Source organism: Grammomys surdaster, unplaced genomic scaffold (assembly GCF_004785775.1).
Source record: "Grammomys surdaster isolate TR1022 unplaced genomic scaffold, NIH_TR_1.0 1136, whole genome shotgun sequence".
Lineage (NCBI taxonomy): Eukaryota > Metazoa > Chordata > Mammalia > Rodentia > Muridae > Grammomys > Grammomys surdaster.
The window spans coordinates 1,604,520-1,621,628 of record NW_021605555.1 but is presented as its reverse complement, the minus strand read 5'-3'; the positions used below and the strand labels follow the sequence as shown (position 1 = coordinate 1,621,628).

General features: G+C 42.4%; 1 protein-coding gene across 1 annotated transcript in view; it reads left to right on the top strand.

The window, feature by feature from the left end:
- Positions 1-13,519, top strand: part of Rgmb (repulsive guidance molecule BMP co-receptor b) — a 20,589-nt gene extending 7,070 nt beyond the window's left edge. Inside the window, exon 3 of the mRNA XM_028783484.1 lies at positions 10,349-13,519. Coding sequence (XP_028639317.1) covers positions 10,349-11,005 — 657 coding nt within the window. The 3' untranslated portion in view covers positions 11,006-13,519. The remainder of the gene's footprint in view (positions 1-10,348) is intronic.
- Positions 13,520-17,109: the final 3,590 nt, after the last annotated feature.

Sequence of the window (17,109 nt, the reverse complement as noted above, 5' to 3'; positions counted from 1 at the left end):
TATATATATATATATATATATATATATATATATATATATATATATATCAGGTCTTACAAGACCTGATATGTGTTGCTGAAATCAGCAAAGGCCTAAGATTATGCTGCACAGGTGTACCTTTAAGGACTTTAAAGAGAAAGTGGTAATAAAAATAAAAGCAGTGAGGCACAGCATCCTTACAAAATACATTCTAAGCAAAATCTGAATTTTTTTTCTAAGTCTGATTTAAAACGTTTTCTCTTTAAAAAAAAAAATGGAAAGGTTTTCTTCATGTGAATCTCAGCACACAGCAGCCTTTTACTTTTTATCTCTGTGACAAGTACTGGAGTAGAAGCAGCAAAAAGGAGGGAAGGCTCATTTGGGTTTGAGGCCTAGCTCCACTGAATCAACCGCCTTGAGCTTCAGGCAAGACAAGATACAGGCATCCAGTTGTCCAGAGGGAGGAGAAGAAAAGAAAGCCAAATAGACTAGGGACAAGGTGTAACTTTCTGGAGAGGTGGTCAGCTCCTTCCACCTAGATGCCACCTGCTTTCCACCCTCTCCCCAAATTCTATCCTATATGAACCCACCAGGGGTTATTCCATCAGTTAGAATGCTTCTGATAAACAGTAGGATACCAACCCAATCTTCATTTTCTCACTGAGAATTTCTGGATCTTCCCAGACCGGTGTTGAGTGAGTCAGCACCATGTGAAGCTGAGATCGAACCTTCCTTGTGTGCATTTTCCAAGACCTGTGTGCTGCATCAGTGTACTTAAAGAGTAACTGTGACCCGTGGAAGGCCAGCTGTCAGGCTGAGGTGTTACATTTAAACATCCATGTCACTGTGAGAAATGCTAGACCCTAGGTATTTTACTCAGTGTGAGTTCACTAAGACAACCAGCTTCTGGGAACTTAGGTCCTTCAAGTTGAACTTAGGTCTCTCTTCCAAACATATCTCCCACCTGTCACCAAAGGACACCTAAACAGATTAAGATGAAGTCACTGTACTCGGGGAGATTTATTAACTACACTTTCTTTTCTGTGTATGAACTATGAGTGAGTTAAGACAGATAGGCCTAGTTGTCTAATGTGGCTTCATCTCTCCTTGTCCACTCTTCTCACCACACACTGGCTCTCCCCTCTCTGTAAGAAAAGAAAGGTTTGTTTTCCAGGTGGTCATGGTGTGCACAAGTGTGCTTTCTCAGGGCCTCCAGGTTTTTGTTTATACCTTTGCGCGCTGGAAGAGACTGTACTAGTGGACCAGCTTGCCAGATAGATATGTTACTCAAGGTGGGAAGCCAGGGCAAGTTTTTCATCTCTCCACCCCAGGGCTGCAAGAGTTTCTGGCACACCTACACACATCACCTCATCTCAGATAGACATCTTCTCCACCTTTGGCTGTGAGAGGCAGCTGCAGGCATGCAGGCACTGAGAACGTGAAGTGGGAGTGGGGGATAGGAACACAGAAATAAAAAGGGTTTCCTGTTGGAGAGGAGGCAGTCACACCTTGTCAGTTCCAGAGAAGTACATGGCAGTGGCTGTCCTGTACCTTACATGCCCCAGAGGAGCCAGCTGGAGACTCCTGGCTTAGTACCTTTGCTTCGTGTTTTCTTTGCCACTTTCAGACTGCACATATCTATCCGTTCAATGGCTTGGATTTCTGTTCTCAAACAGAGATCCTTAAGAGAGGATACTTAACTGCATGGTCACAGAAGGCGGTTAGAAAGTAAAGTTTTTGATCCTTTCATATGTGCCCTGTATTAAAATTACCGAGACAAGAGTAGAGTTTTGTGGTAGAGGGCTTGACTCTCGTGAGTTACCTCCTCAAACCTACAAAGAATGAAAATGAAAGTAGACATGTTTTTAAACCCTCAATCTCTGGCTAGCAGAATGGCTCAGTGGGTAAAGCACCTGCAGCTAAGCCTTACAACCTGAGGTTAGCTCCTAAAACTAAAGAGGTAGGGAGACCTGACTCTACAGATGGGCTCTGATTCCCACAAGCTTACCATGCACACACAGTACACAGATAAAATGTCATGTAAAAAACTAAGAGTAAATCAGTTTCTCAAGTACATCTTCAACGACCTTTCAAAGTACTTCTCAGTTTAAGTACTTTCATGTTACCTACCTAACATTGGCCATATTTTTAGTAATGATTTTTACCAGTATTCATTTGCTTTATTTTTCCCTTTAATTTGTATGTAATCATGTTCTTTCCCACTTCTCTGGCTTTCTATAAAATACTTAAATCTCATGTAAACAAATTAAAAGTAGGGAAGATTGGGAACCATACATCCGGGGCTCCTTCCTTGAGCCAGAGAAAGGGTTTGCTGTAAGGTAGGTTGCCTTTAAGAAAAGGTATGTTCATTGTGCTTCCCTTAGCCAGTTGAGTGTTGGCCATGTAGGACTCTCTAGTTCTTGCAGTGGCCACCAGCTCCTGCTATCCTGTTGGCAGCACCCAGTGCCTAGCCCAAGCAGTTTCATAATATCTATACATCTCAAGTTCTTTAACTGCTTTCTTGGAACTTCTGAGAGTTTCCATCAGACATGTAGACAGCTTGGTTTTATTTCTTTTGGTTAATGTCTTTCTTGAGCTGTATAGCCTAAGGTTTCCATTCTGATAGAATCCACCAGTTGTTGGTAGCACTAGAACATGTTGTGGCCACTTCTTTCTGATAGCCCTTAAACATTGCACAGCAACAGTGGCCATGCAGATCATTCTGGATCATTATCTATTGCTTAGACATGCCTGCAAAAGCTTTCAGCTGTCATTTTAAATGCATCTCCAGATCAAGGTTTGGAAATCTGTCCTCTCTTGACCTCACACCTTAGAATATTTTTCTTCTTGTAGCCAAGTTTCTGCAACAGTTTTTTTTAATAACTGTGGTGACCTTTTATTTTTATCAATGAAGATGTTCCTCTTTTGCTTTGGTTGAATTGTGCTTAGATGTATGGACCCTGTTCCTGCATGTGTTGGTAGTCATGATGTATATATATATATATCATAAAAACAAATCACAAAAGTGTGTGTGTGTATACATATACACACACACATGAGAATGATAATTATAGTCATTTGTTCCTTATGAACCTTCTTAACTACAAAGATGCTAGTTTATAGTCGTAGCTCCCTTGGTGTAATAATTTCTGGTAAAAATGTCATTAATCTGGTACTGCTGCTTTTTTTTTTTTAATCATCATGTAGGAGATGTAGGGGTGAATGTAGCCTCTGCATTGTCTGGGCACATACCTGAAATGTACAGCATCAGGCAAGGGTGGATTTGTGTGTAGACCCAGCTGTCTTCAGAGCTTCTTGGTAGAATGCATTGATTCCCAGAGACATCAGTTAGAAGGTTGGCACAGGTGTCAGGAAGCAATACAGAGAGAGCATCTGCTGTGGAAGTGTGTCCCAGGGCCATCACCCAAGGAACCCTTCCTGCCTTGCTTACTCCTGAGATTTGGCACTTTGGCTTCCCACCTCCCACAGTTGGTGCCCCTCACCTGCACCCATATCTCCACCGTCACCAGTCTTAATTAACTTTCAGGGTCCCATCTAATTTTTAATGAGTCATTAAAGTCATGTGTTAGACATTTTTGTCATTCCTGAATTTTTATTTTAGAAATAGCACCGAACTGTTAAAGAAGAACAAGTTTTAGAAGAACAAGTGAGCTCTGCTTCTGGGTGGGACTGTGTCTGCTGTCCTCCTCAATTTCCCCAAAAGGATGTTGTTTGTACTGGATTATAAGGTGTTAGCCGCAGGAACTACCGTGTGGTGTAGTTGCAGTAAACTGCCTGGAGGTAGAAATATTTCCAAGTGCATGTTGAGGAAGTAAGGGGAAAGGAGGATTATCACTAGGTGACTAGTGTGTACAGTGCAAGAGCGTTTTGTAAGACAGATGGGCTCCTTGATTATTCTTTTATGCTGTGCTTTTCAAATAAGGTATTGCTTTGGTTTTTCCACATGTGTTAAAACACTCGGTAAGAAGTTCTTTGCTGTCTTTTAATCTTCCTGACACTGCCCACTCCCTGAGTCCCAGATGTCCTTCCTTGGAAGGAGGAGAACTTCTAAAAATCCCCCTTGGTAAGTGAAATTAAACAGAGGTTTGTCCAAGCCAGACAGGATTCCTTGTGTGGTGTAGGCCTCTGCTGCTACAAAGCAAATCCACACTCCTCCATAGTTTAAGGCAGGGGCAGGAAGCCAAGTCTGATATGCAGCTGAGAGTCAGAACTTGTTCTCTGTCAAGTTTCCAAATGTATCTTTCTGCCCAATTCAGTTTTCTTTGAGTCAAACTTTGGAGGGGAAAGGTTGAGAAGAAAACCCTGGGTGGTTTGTTGGTGTTCCCTGGTGGTATTGTTGCTGCACTGGCTTCAGTTAATGCTAGCCAAACACTTTCTGCCTCTGTGGAACGTGGCCCAAGAGTTACCTATGGTGAGCAACAATGAAAATGAAACAATGGAACTGAAACAATGAAACAATGGAACTGCAACAATGAAACCGTTCCCTTCCAGGGTTTCATGAAGCTACAGCAGTGAAAATGTTTTCCCCATTTTGTCTTTATTTGTTTTGACTGCCCTAAAACTTGCTCTTCCAGTGTTTAGATTTTGTGTTCTTGTGGGTGAGGTAATTTAACGAAGTGCTCAGCCTGTCTGAGTGGTAAGGAGCAAGGGCTAACACACCTAAGAGAGATTAAACTAGACAGCCTTGGAGTGAACCTATGGTACTCTTGGATCCTACGTAGAACTCAAGTGAAGCCAGCTTGCTGGAGACTGGGAGCTCTTTCTGCTGCACTTAACTGATTATTTAGTCCTTGAGCTGGGACTGACGGGAGTTCAGCTAATTCTGGTAGGTTTATTTTATGTTGACACACACATGGTGGATGGAATGGATACCACAGCATTTAAACATGAACTTCTCATCTCGCCTGCAAGTGAGTGCTCTTGAAACAGATTCGGGGTTCAATCTGGACCTACAGACATTTGTCAGGTACTGACATCTTCCACTCTTCCTGCCCAGGAACAAGGGTATTTTTGGCCAGTTACTGACTTTTTAAAACATGTGATCACCAATTCTGACAGTCTCAATACTTTTCGTGTGTGTGTGTGTGTGTGTGTGTGTGTGTGTGTGTGTGTGTGTCTGTCTGTCTGTCTGTCTGTCTGTCTGTCTGTCTTTGGGAACTTGAAATTGAACCTAGACCTGGCAAGATCTGTGTATATTGTGAAGAAGCAGAGGATTGTTCTCCCCTTCCTAATGCTGAGACCATTCCAAATGCTGTAATCAGAGGCCATAGTTTTCTACTCTCAGTTTAGGAACTGCAGTGGAACCTAGACCCTGAGCACTAGCAGGACCTGTAGCCCCGTCCTTTGTCCAGAGGGGATGCCCCATGGAAACTGGGGCCTGCTGTGACAGATTCTGCCTAGCTGAGGGCTACTGCCCCCACCACAGCTCTCAACTTTTGAAATATTTTTAGCCTCTGATCTGAAATAGTGGCAACCTTAGTCTATAATACTTCTCGGCCTCCTCATAGTATAAAATCTGAATCCAGACTTTTGGAGTTTTTGAAGTTGCTGAGATGTGCAGGCCTGGAAGGCTTGCCTCCTCATGCTCAGCATGGTGTTACTCTGGTGTGTAGAAGGAAGTTGGCTAACTTCCCCGTCTCTGTGCCTATTTATGCTTCCCGCCTTCCTTGTTTTAATTATATAGAAACTAGTTTTTGAAAGTTGGCGTTTCTGTGCCTGTCCGTTTCGTGTTATCCCTGGGCCAGATTGCTTTCGTTCTCGGAGCTTTTTCCAGCAACTGGGCTCAGTGCTTCTCTGGACCACCCTAGCAGCCTTCAGCGGTGGGTGTCCTTCCCCTTTGGTTTGGCTTCTGAATTCTCCATCTGCTGCCAAGTACCCCTTCAGTGGCCAAAGCAGCCCCTGTTCTTGCTTGTATTCATTACCTAGGGCAACACTGAAGGCTGCATCCTGCCCATAAGTGCTCTGAACTTAGAGCTCTCTAGAAGCAAACATGCCTGATACCTGTTTTGAAGGCAAATAACCTTAGTCTCACCCAAACCCTAAAAGGAATCTAGGGTAGGATTTTTAATATGCTGTTCACCTTATAAATGTGTGCTGTCTTAACTGTTAGTATATCATCCCAACCAGTAAAAGCATCTAGCAGCTTATACTTCTGCAATTCTTAGACTTTCTGTGAATATAATATTTGATGTAAGCTAAGTAGTGATTGTAAAATTGCCTTCCAGCTTATTGAATTTACAGCTTCCTAACAGACCGTCTCCCTGATGCTTTTGGAAAAATTGTCAGTGACAACATGTATCTCCTGCCCAGCATTTAGTATACTACATATAAAATCTTGTCTGGGTTCTGCATCAAATCATTCAGACAGAAAGTTAATCTAAATGAGTGTGTGTGAGTTTCTTCCCTGTTTCACAAACGTGAGAGAGAGAGAGTTACCCTCATTTTTATGTAACTAAAGGTCAGATACCTTCTTGCCTGCACAGAAGAGGCCTGCCCCAGCTACAATCCACTCTGGTGACCCTGAAAATAAAGTAAGGTGCAGTCAAGGGCCTCAGCTTCTTCCAGAGCTTCCTCAGTGGGCTTCTCAACATAGAGAAAAATTAGCCTCCTGAGTAGAATTTGGGTGTGTTAGGGATGGAGACAAAGCCATGTGGCTGAAGGGTATGCTGTTGTTGGAATGGTCTTGTTATTCTGTCTAGAGGACTGAGGGAAAAAGCCAGGTTCCACTTACAAGTGCAGGCCTGTGGGGGCCCTGAGCCCAGTCTTGGTCTCCTTGAGGGTCTGCTGTTTTTTCAACATAATTACACCCAGGTGACTTGACAACATGGACATATCAGTTAAATGGATGAAATAAACTTCACTTTAACTTCCTTGTACAATGGGCAAAATTTTGACCAGATACAAATCAAATTACCTTTCAAGTCCATTTCATTGCTGCAGGTTCATTTCTAGTCCCATGTTTAGCTCTAAAAGCCCAGTTCTCTTGTTGAGGATTCATTCCAGAAAGTTCTTTGCACTTACAGTGCTAAGTGGTCTGACCGAACCCTGGTAAATGTTTCTTCCACTATGTATACAGAGCTACAGTATATACAGAGAACTGACTGGAAAGCCTTTGGGGAATTTTAAAACCTGTGTGTGGTGTTTTCCAGGCTGCTGTACCTTGGGAAGATTTCTCTGTATCCTGATGAGGCAGGGCCTAGATTTTCCTCATGACTTGTTCAATTCCATTTCATATATTTCCTTTACCTGCTGGTTGGAAAGAGAGGCAGGCAGATGCCTCTTAACCAGTGGTTGTTTCACAGGGGGTGGCCTTAGACCATTGGAAAGCACAGATACTTATGATTCATAACTGTAGCAAAATTACAGTTATGAAGTAGCAACAAGGAATTTAATGGTTGGGGTCACTATAACAGGAGTAACTGTATAAAGGGTTACAGCATTAGGAAGGTTGAGAACCGCTGCTCTTGATTTTACAACAGCCCTTAAGTTCTTTTTGCCTTTTGTATGTGGAGAGGTTGATTTGTAGCTGCTATCCTTCTCTTCCTCATAGGCCTTGTGGGTGGTGGAGATCTCAGGAGTGAGATTAAAAATGAATGAGGAGGAAAGCTGGAGCAGTTTGCCTAAGGTGGGGTTAAGAGAAACTAGATGGAGGAGGTTTAACAAAAGACATTGATGTTTTAAATGCACAGAAATGCCACCCATCAATAATAAATGGTGTGACGTGAACAGATGTGACAAGTTGAGTTATTACTGCATATGGATCAGTCAGTAGTGGGGGGAGCAAGCAGCATAGCCAATGTTTTATTACAATTTTTAAATGCTGAGTAAAAGCTGTAAACAATTTGCATACCCATTTTAGGATTTTGATGACTGCTATGTGAAAATTCTTAAAGTTTGGAATTTGCAGAAATTCCAGTGAAACTTTGTATATTTTTGAAATGAGAATTATTATGGGGTGAACAACTTTGCTTTTCTGGAGAGGTAGACAATCTAAAGTGGATTTTGTGCCGGTCACAGCTGAGTGCTTTTTGTTGAGAGCGTGTGTTGTAATTGTTCTGAGGAATGGCATCGCATTACAAAACTCAAGTCATGTGAAACTGCTGCCCAGAGTTTTTTCTACATTGCACTGATTGTGAATCTTGGTCCCTGCTCAGTACACACTTAAAACTACAAGGGACTTCTCAGGGACCCTTTCCCATGCTCTGAGGTTGTTTCAGCCCCTCAGCATGTTGATTCAACAGATAATTGAATATACATGCTCAAGTGAGAAATAGCAGAGTAATTTTATCAGACAGAAAGTCTCTTCCAGTAAAATGGGTAGACAAAATCTGTGAGGTACAGTAGAATATTTGAGAAGTACAAGTCCTAGAGAATACTTCTTTTCATTGTGCCCTGCATCACAGAGGATAAGTATGTGAGGGGTGTTTAAAATGACTCTGGAGGTCCAGAGTTGGAATTGCTGTGCCTAATGAAAACAGCAGGCTTGGTTAAACATGAAACTATTCCACTCATCTTAATATTGACTCCTGTGTGTCTTTTTTGGTAACTTGTTTGCAATTGGATCTCTCTGCTTTGTTGCCCCAACAAAAGTGAATTCCTTTTCTCTCTTCCTAATGTGAACAAAATGTTCATAGTTCTTGCATGGATTGCCAAGTTGGTTTAAACAAGTTTGTTAGACCAGAAAGACACATTACTGAGTTGTTGTAATTTCTCAGGTTTTGAATATGTTTCAGTTGAGAGGACCCTCACACTGGTGATGATCATGACTATGTAAAACAGTGTTACTGACTTTTACCTTAAGGTTAACCTTCCGTGCTTTCTGTCCTTCCTCCAGTGTTTTCAGGTACAGAATTTACTTGAATTAATCTTTTCACCTCCTAGCGATCCCAGTTTGTCTTTAAAAAGGGCTTGTCAAACTGACTTTAGAGCCACCAAATAAATCTGTTTTATAGCCTCCTTAGATACCCACCTCAGAATGCCTCACAGGGGAAGGTCCGGTGGTTAGAGTGAGCAGTTCTCCTGAAGTCATCTCTGGTCACCTTCTCTGGCTTGTTAAGGAGGTGTTGAAATGTGAGAAGGGCTGGTCGTGAAATCAAATTGTGGCTCTGGGTAATTAGGAGAGAAAGCCAGGGTTTTCACAGCGCCTTGTCTGGCTTTGGGTTGCAGCTGCAAACAACGGATATGAACTTAGCCAGTTGCTGCAGTGCAGCTGGCTCAGATCTGAGCTTTGTAACTGGCTGAAGTCAAATGAAATGGCTGGAAAATTCCAGTCAAGTAACACCAGTGGGAACATGTGGAATTAAATAGTGTGAGCAAATGCTGGCTGACTCGGGGAAAAACTTCAGACATGAGCTTGAGGGTGGTAGTCAGGATTTGGGGGGCATTTTTGGCCTTTTAAACAAGGGTCCATTGTTTTGACTAGTTTCCTTGCAGGAGCTGAGAGTCTCACGCCATTGGAGTTTCTTACAGAATGTGTGGCTTGTCTACCTCCTTGACTCAAGTCATCCAGTGTCCTTTATTCTATTTTTTTAATTAAAAAAAAAAACAGAACAAACAAAGTGTTACTGCATAACTAACAATAAGCTGAATCTCAGAGGCTATGTCAGATGGTGCTGCGGGAGTGGCATACACAGCCTCTGTTCCTTCCTAGTTACCCTCTCTCATCAGAAGCTGGCTGCAAAACTGGGAGCAGGTTCATTTGTTACAGTTTTTATAAATGTTATAATAAAAGGATTCCACAAGGAAGAAAGTGGTCTTACTGAGGAAGGTTTTGTATTTATCAATGAATGGGTAGTTTTGGGGGTTTTGTTTTCTGCCAGAACCATTTGCTTCATTTGGAAAATTAAGAGCTTACTGGGAAAAGCTGTGAGGAGTCATAGGGCCCTGGTGGTGTTTGGGGAAAACATCTTCTGTTACTAGGTTTGGGGCATGTTATCTCTGCCAGTGCTTGAGAGCTATGCTTGCCAAATAATTCCCTGTTACAGGGATTAAGCATTGATGCAAAACATTTGATTAAGAGACTTAAAGAAATCTCTCCCGAGGCACATGATTGGTAGTTGTTGCAGATACCGCCTCCCCCAACCCCAAAGAGCCTCTGCTTTTGTCTCTCAGTATTTATATTAAGTTAATAGTGATGAGTCATGCAAAATGGAGATAGTCCAATGAATGATCTCTGTAGAAGGCAGAGCTCTGTTAGATATATCATTAATTAAGTCTCTAGAAGCTTCTGTATATCTTAGCAAGGAACCCCTACCCTCACCCTCCGCTCGGAAGCAGGCGTAGGGAACTCTGCTGCGGAGTGGTACACTCCCCTCCAGCTGTGTTAACTTGTACATCTTCCACCCCACAGATCACGATCATCTTTAAAGCACAGCATGAGTGCACGGATCAGAAGGTATACCAAGCTGTGACAGATGACCTGCCAGCTGCCTTTGTGGATGGCACCACCAGTGGGGGGGACGGTGATGTGAAGAGTCTTCACATCGTAGAGAAGGAGAGTGGCCGCTACGTAGAGATGCATGCCCGCTACATAGGCACCACAGTGTTTGTGCGACAGCTGGGTCGCTACCTAACCCTCGCTATCCGGATGCCGGAAGACTTAGCCATGTCCTATGAGGAAAGCCAGGACTTGCAGCTGTGTGTGAACGGCTGCCCCATGAGTGAGTGCATTGATGATGGGCAAGGCCAGGTGTCTGCTATCCTGGGGCACAGCCTGCCTCACACCACCTCAGTGCAGGCCTGGCCTGGCTACACACTGGAAACTGCCAGCTCCCAATGCCACGAGAAGATGCCAGTGAAGGACATCTATTTCCAATCATGTGTCTTTGACCTGCTCACCACTGGTGACGCCAACTTCACCGCTGCGGCCCACAGTGCCTTGGAGGATGTAGAAGCGCTGCACCCAAGAAAGGAACGCTGGCACATCTTCCCCAGCAGCCGTGGGGGACGCAGCGATTTGCCTGTTGGTCTTGGACTCACATGCTTGATCCTTACTATGTTTTTGTAAGAGTTGTTTGTTGTTTTTGTTTTGTTTTTCTGGACTTCTTTTTTTTGTTTATAACAAAATTTTAAATATATATTGTCATAATATATTGAGTGAAAAAGTATATATGTATATACCATGTATATGACAGATATTTGTCCTGGAACACCAGATTGTACATTATGTGTTTGGCTGTTTTCACATATGTTGGTTATAGTGGTGTTTTTTGTTTTTTGTTTTTATTGTATCAATTTTGTTTTGCCGTTTTGTGAAATGTTTTATAATGTCCCTGCCTAGGGACTTCTTAGAAAGCACTTTATTTTTTATATATTAAATATTTATGTGTGTACCTGGTTAATATGTACAGTGCATATACACAGACACCAACCACAGCAATTCATTTGGAGGTGACTAGTTTGTAGCTCTTCTGGTTGCTCCTCCTGCACTTCCCATTGCTACTGATTGCTACTGATTTGCCAAGGTCCTCGGTTCCTGATGGAGCTATCTCCCTTCCTTTGAAGTGTCAATTTGAGAGGAAAGTTGTCTCCTCACTTGTAAGTACTTTTGATTCTTAAAATGTGGATCTCACTAAAGAGCCCTGTTTCTAACAGTTCACTTTTTCAGAACACGGGGACATTAGTGCTATAACTGCAGCATTACACATAACGTGCATTTGAGCACCAATGGCCTATTAGGTTGACCCTTTTGAAGCTGCTGTTTGTTAAGTACCAGTCTGGAGGTGGCCATTTCAAGTAAATACCAGGCATCTTCTTATGCCCCAGCTAGTGACTCTTTCTCATCCTCTGTCCCTGTTTAAATTGTACTTTCCCATTCATTAACTTTTTAAGCAAAACAAAAGCATCAACTTAGAAGAGATCATGCCTTGCCCTCCTTTGTAATTTGTAAAATTCATGCTCTTAACTTTCTCCTTGGCTGCTTGGAGTTCTCTCAGTGCTCTCTGGCTCTGCTCCAGCATCTCCTTAACTTCCCCTCAGGATCCCAAACACTTGGCTATTAGTGCTCCTCTTATATTGAAGTCCAGTAGTTCAGCCTTAAGAACAGAAAATCTATCTTGGTGTATATTAGTATGCACTTGCCCATGGATGCTGTTGGATCCTGATGTTCATAATTAGGCACTTCACTCCCCAAGTAATCTCTGTCTTTTCAGCTCTCTGCCATCCTAACACGTGTAGTTAAATATTATAGATAACCTGCCAGTTAGTGAAATCCTCATCGGGTAAAATCTCTCCTTGCCTCTTCCATTGTATTGCTGGTACCAGCTATAAAAGGGACATAAGACAGTGAAACTAGCAAAATTAACTCCTGAATAGGTAGGTTTTTATTATTATATCTAAATGTGAGTGTTTGGTTCCAAGAGTGATGCAATTTGTGTTTTGATATTTAAGGTTTGCATTAACGCAAGCAAAAGGTACAAACCTTAATGTCATTGGGACAAGGCAATGCCTTTTGATGTGTCCTGTTGGCCAGTGGGACTGACAAAGGCTAGCAGCAAGCAGGGAATCTTTTGTGAAGTTGTGTTTCTTAGAGAAGTGATATCATCAATGGGTGGGATTGTGTGTTCATCTAGAAGTGGCAGATTCTCACCGTGGGGGCAGTTATGAAGGCACCCTGCTTTGTATTCTTAAAGGTTGCACTTAAGAGAGTTAGGATCTAGCCCTGTAAAAGAAAGTTCTTCTAAGAAAGCTGCATTTAGACTGACCAACTCTGAGCTTTGAAGCATGGCCACTTGTTCACCTACGGAGCCATGTGCCAAGTTCAGAAGCTGTCAATAGCTAGTAACTTGTAATTGAGTAGAACAGGGGAGGGAAATTGTTGGATACTTTTAACCACTATTTTTGTGCAAATATAAAAGTAAAATAGAAGTTTCTACAGTGTCTGCCTTTAGAGTGTGTGATTGATACGCCTTTTATCCTTTTGAGGAGAACAAAGCCACCATGTCTACCCATAGTTTGGAAAAGAAAGTTTGCTTGTTTAGTTGTGTTGTTTAGCTGGAAAGGATGCCCACGAGATGCACTACAGCAGCATTAGTAACAGTGTGATGGGTGTTCTCCTTCAGAATTGCTGTCCCTGTGCATCCTTTACGGTTCCCACAGATAAACTTTTAGAGATACAGTACTTCTGTAGAGAAGGGCCAGGTCTTCTTTGGGGTTTCTAAGGGGCATACTGCTTGAGCTTGTCTCACAAAGTCCATAGCCAGAAGAATTTCAGACCATGCTGGCAAATAGGCTAGAGCTTTTCACGGGTCTCCTGGGGGAGCTTAAAACTCGGGGCAAAACACTAATTTTCACAGATCTTCCTTCCCATGTCTCTTAGGAAAGACTCAAAAAACACATTGCCCTCTTTGCTCTGCTTGAAACCCCCACCCCCACCCCATTGTGCCGAGTCTTTGCAGAGAAACCTGTAGATGTGGTTCATAGGTATATGAATAAGTATCTGTGTAAAAACAGTGAGTGTGTAGTATGTAAATACGTTAAATTATTATGCTAGAAAAATAAAGTTACAGACCATGCTGTCCGATGTCTGTTCTGTGATTATAGTGACACCTGCTGGAAGAGCTAAGGAACCTGGGCAGAAGAAAAAGGGAGTTATAAAATCCTAACCATTCTTGAGGTGTACCACCTGTCCCCCCCACCCCCCAGCTCACTTGGTTGCTACTGTAGTTTTTCTCTTTTAACCATTAAGCAACTACAAATAAAGCAGTGTCCCACTTGTCCTGAGATCTGTCTTTCATGAGTAGCTTGCCCCTTAAACATACTGCCCTCCAGGTCTTTTGAAGACCAACTGGAAAGTAGCAACTTAACCATGCTGAAAATACATGGGAGGCAGGATTGGTTTTTTTGTCTTTGAAGACTTACAAATTCTCATGTCTTGGGTGTTGTAAAAGGAGATGTCATGTGACTATAAACTGTGTTGAAGACACAGAGGGTAAAAAAGTTTGGAAAAGAAATAGGGTCAGGAAAGCACCTATTGTTGCCAGGTGGGATGCTCCGTGGAGTCAACGTGGGGTGAGGGACTCAGAGTTCTTCAGTAGAGAGCTTGCTGGTGTGTTCTGCAGTTCAGATCACATAAATGGGAGATTTTATGTCAACTGGATCATGTGAGCTGCAGAAGTCAGAGATACAGTTCCTGGGTGCTGAATAGCTGTGTGTGTAACAAAGGAGTGTACACGTCCACATGTTGTTCACATCAGACCTCCAGTTTTCCAGAGACACAGAGATAAGATTTCCATTTTCTTAAACAGCAAATGAATTTGAGGATTCTGGAACTCAAAATCTAAGAATTCTGTTTGTTGTCTGATTAATTTCATTTTTTTAAAACACACAGACACACACACACATATACACATGTGTGTGTGTGTGTGTGTGTGTGTGTATGCGTAGCTGTTTTATTGGCTAGAGTGGGCCAAGGTAAGACAGTCTTAGATCACAGTAGACTTACCCTGTATTCAACATTTGGTTAAATGTCAATTTCTGTGTGAATCAAGGAACAGCTCTCCACTCCCAAGAAGGTAAAGGAAGAAGTTCAGAATTCTATCTCCATTTTCTGTCCTATAAAGGGAAATTAAATCAATGGTGGTGTTTTTTAATTCCCTCCTCTTCCTCCAGAGACCCTCCAGTAGGAGATTCCACTCTTTATCAACTCTGTCATACAATCCTCCCCAACCCATCCCCAATGTGCTGTCACTGTGTCATCTCTGTCTTCTCTCTTGTGAATGCTTTGCAGATCGACAGAGACTGGCACCCAGGGCCAGCAGGACACACGGCAGACAGCCAGGTCTCACTCTGTTTTTATGAGAATGATGTCAGATCGACTGAGCAAACTGATTCTGTTAAACAGAACATATTAAGAGAGGCCTATCAAAATACCATGAGAAGGAAACAAAAGCAGGGCAGTGTTTCTTAATTGAAGGTTCTTTTCTCTATGGTCATGAGCCCAGCCCTTTAATGGCTGAGCACATCTTTCCAACCCCTAATTAATTCTTTATGGGTTATATATTTATGATCCATTTTTTTTACTTCAAAAATGAAAACACTCCAAAAAATTTAAAAAAAAAAAAAACAAAAGCATTCTGAACCAGATCAAATAGGTAAGACTAACCCACAAATGTATTGCCAAAGTGCAAATGCACCGGCCATCAATAAGCAATCTTTACAACTAGGACGATTTCAAGATCTGAGAAGATAGTCAACTGTTGGCCACACAATCCAGAAGAACTGGGTTCAGATCTAGGTGTACTGTCACAGACTGGTGATTCCAGTTCTGGAGAAGTGAAGCCAGGAGGATCTCTGAGCTGAATTGGAGATCTCCATGTTTATTGAAAGATGCTGGCTCAAGAATTGAGATAGTAGGCCAAAAAGGAGGACACCCAGTTTAACCTCTGCCCATTACATGCATGTACACACATCAACAGAATACTTCATATACCACACACCAAAAAGACATTGATGGCATGAGTAAGAATTGCCCCCATAGGCTTATATGTTTGAATGCTTGCTCCACAGTTGGTGGAACTGCTTAGGAAGTATTAGGAGGTGTGTCCCTGGGAGTGGGCTATGAGGGTTAAAACACCCAGACCATTCCTGGTCTCTTGTTCCCTCTGCCTCTTGCTTATGGGTCAGATGTAAGGTGTCAGCTACTGCTCCAGCACCATGTCAGCCTATCTGTTGCCATACTCTACCATGATGATCATGGACTCAACACTCTGGAGTTCTAAGCAAGATCCCCAATAAACTCATCTGCAATTTGTCGTCATTGTGGTAGAAAAGTAGCTAAGACAGAACTCTAGGAACATTTCAGTCAATAAAATGACAGTACCAAGGGGAATGGTGCTGCTAACATATCATTGGTTACTAATATCATGGAAATTGAGGAGAGAGGTCCTGATAGTCTTGCTCTGGGTGCAAGAAAGTTCAAACCTTTGTCTCATGAATATTATTTTCTTTCTTAGCACTGAAATAAGGCAGTATAATATAAGAAATACTAGACTGTTAGCTCCAATCAAATTGGAAATTTGGGTGACATTTGGAGTTCAAGAAAGATGGTAAAGATTACCTAGGAAAGATGGAAGAACATGACAGATAGGAAAAACGTGCAGATCAAAGTGGCAGATATGGATGGCAAGATGTTCCCTGGGTCAGACTCATAAATGGCAAGACCTTCCCTTGCTCCAAACATGAATGTTGACTTTATGCAGAAAGCATCGACCACAGACAGTTCTTCCTTTGGAAGAAAAAAAAAGCAACTACATTTTCCTTCCCAGCCACTTAATTCCCAGAAATAATGACTCTGAGACTAATTATTTATTAATAAATGCTTGACTATTTCCCAGAATTCTCTCTATCCCTGCCAGATAGCCCACTTCTATTTTCTGCCTCAGCTCATTGGCCATAAGATTTTTAATTGACAGGTGATGCTTATAAGAGATTTTCTCTACACTCCTCCCAGATGACTGCAACCTGAGACTACTCCCCTACAGAGGCCCACTACTAAAATGAGCAAACCCACCACCTTCTTCAGGTGTATAGAACAAATGCATTTGGTCTCCAGGCCGCTGTGTCTCCATCAGAACGTACTGTCCACCTGATGCCAGCTTTTCTGATCATGTGACTTTCAGTTGCCCCCATCAAGTCTTTCCCAAAGTTGCACAAGACCTCATTGTTGACAAATCTAACTCTCACCTCAGGACAATACATCTTTTTCATTCAACTAAACAAAGACTAATCTGTGAAGACCGTTTGTTTAAAGACACAGGTTGTCTTAGGGTTTCATTTGCTGCGAAAAGACACCATGACTATGGCAACTCTTGTTGCTGTTGTTGTTTCGCTTTTTTGTTTGTTTTTGTTTTTGTTTTTGTTTTATTGGCTATTTTCTTTATTAACATTTCAAATGTTTTCCCCTTTCCAGGGCTCTCCTCCCAAACCCCCCTGTCTCAACCAACTCCCCTCCTCCTGCCTCTTTGAGGGTGCTTCCCCACCCACCCATCCACCCACCCACTCCCACCTTCCCACCCTGACAAACATTTAATTGGGACTGGCTTACAGTTTCAGAGGTTAAGACCATTACCATCATGATGAGAAGCATGACAGCATGCAGGCAGACATGGTGCT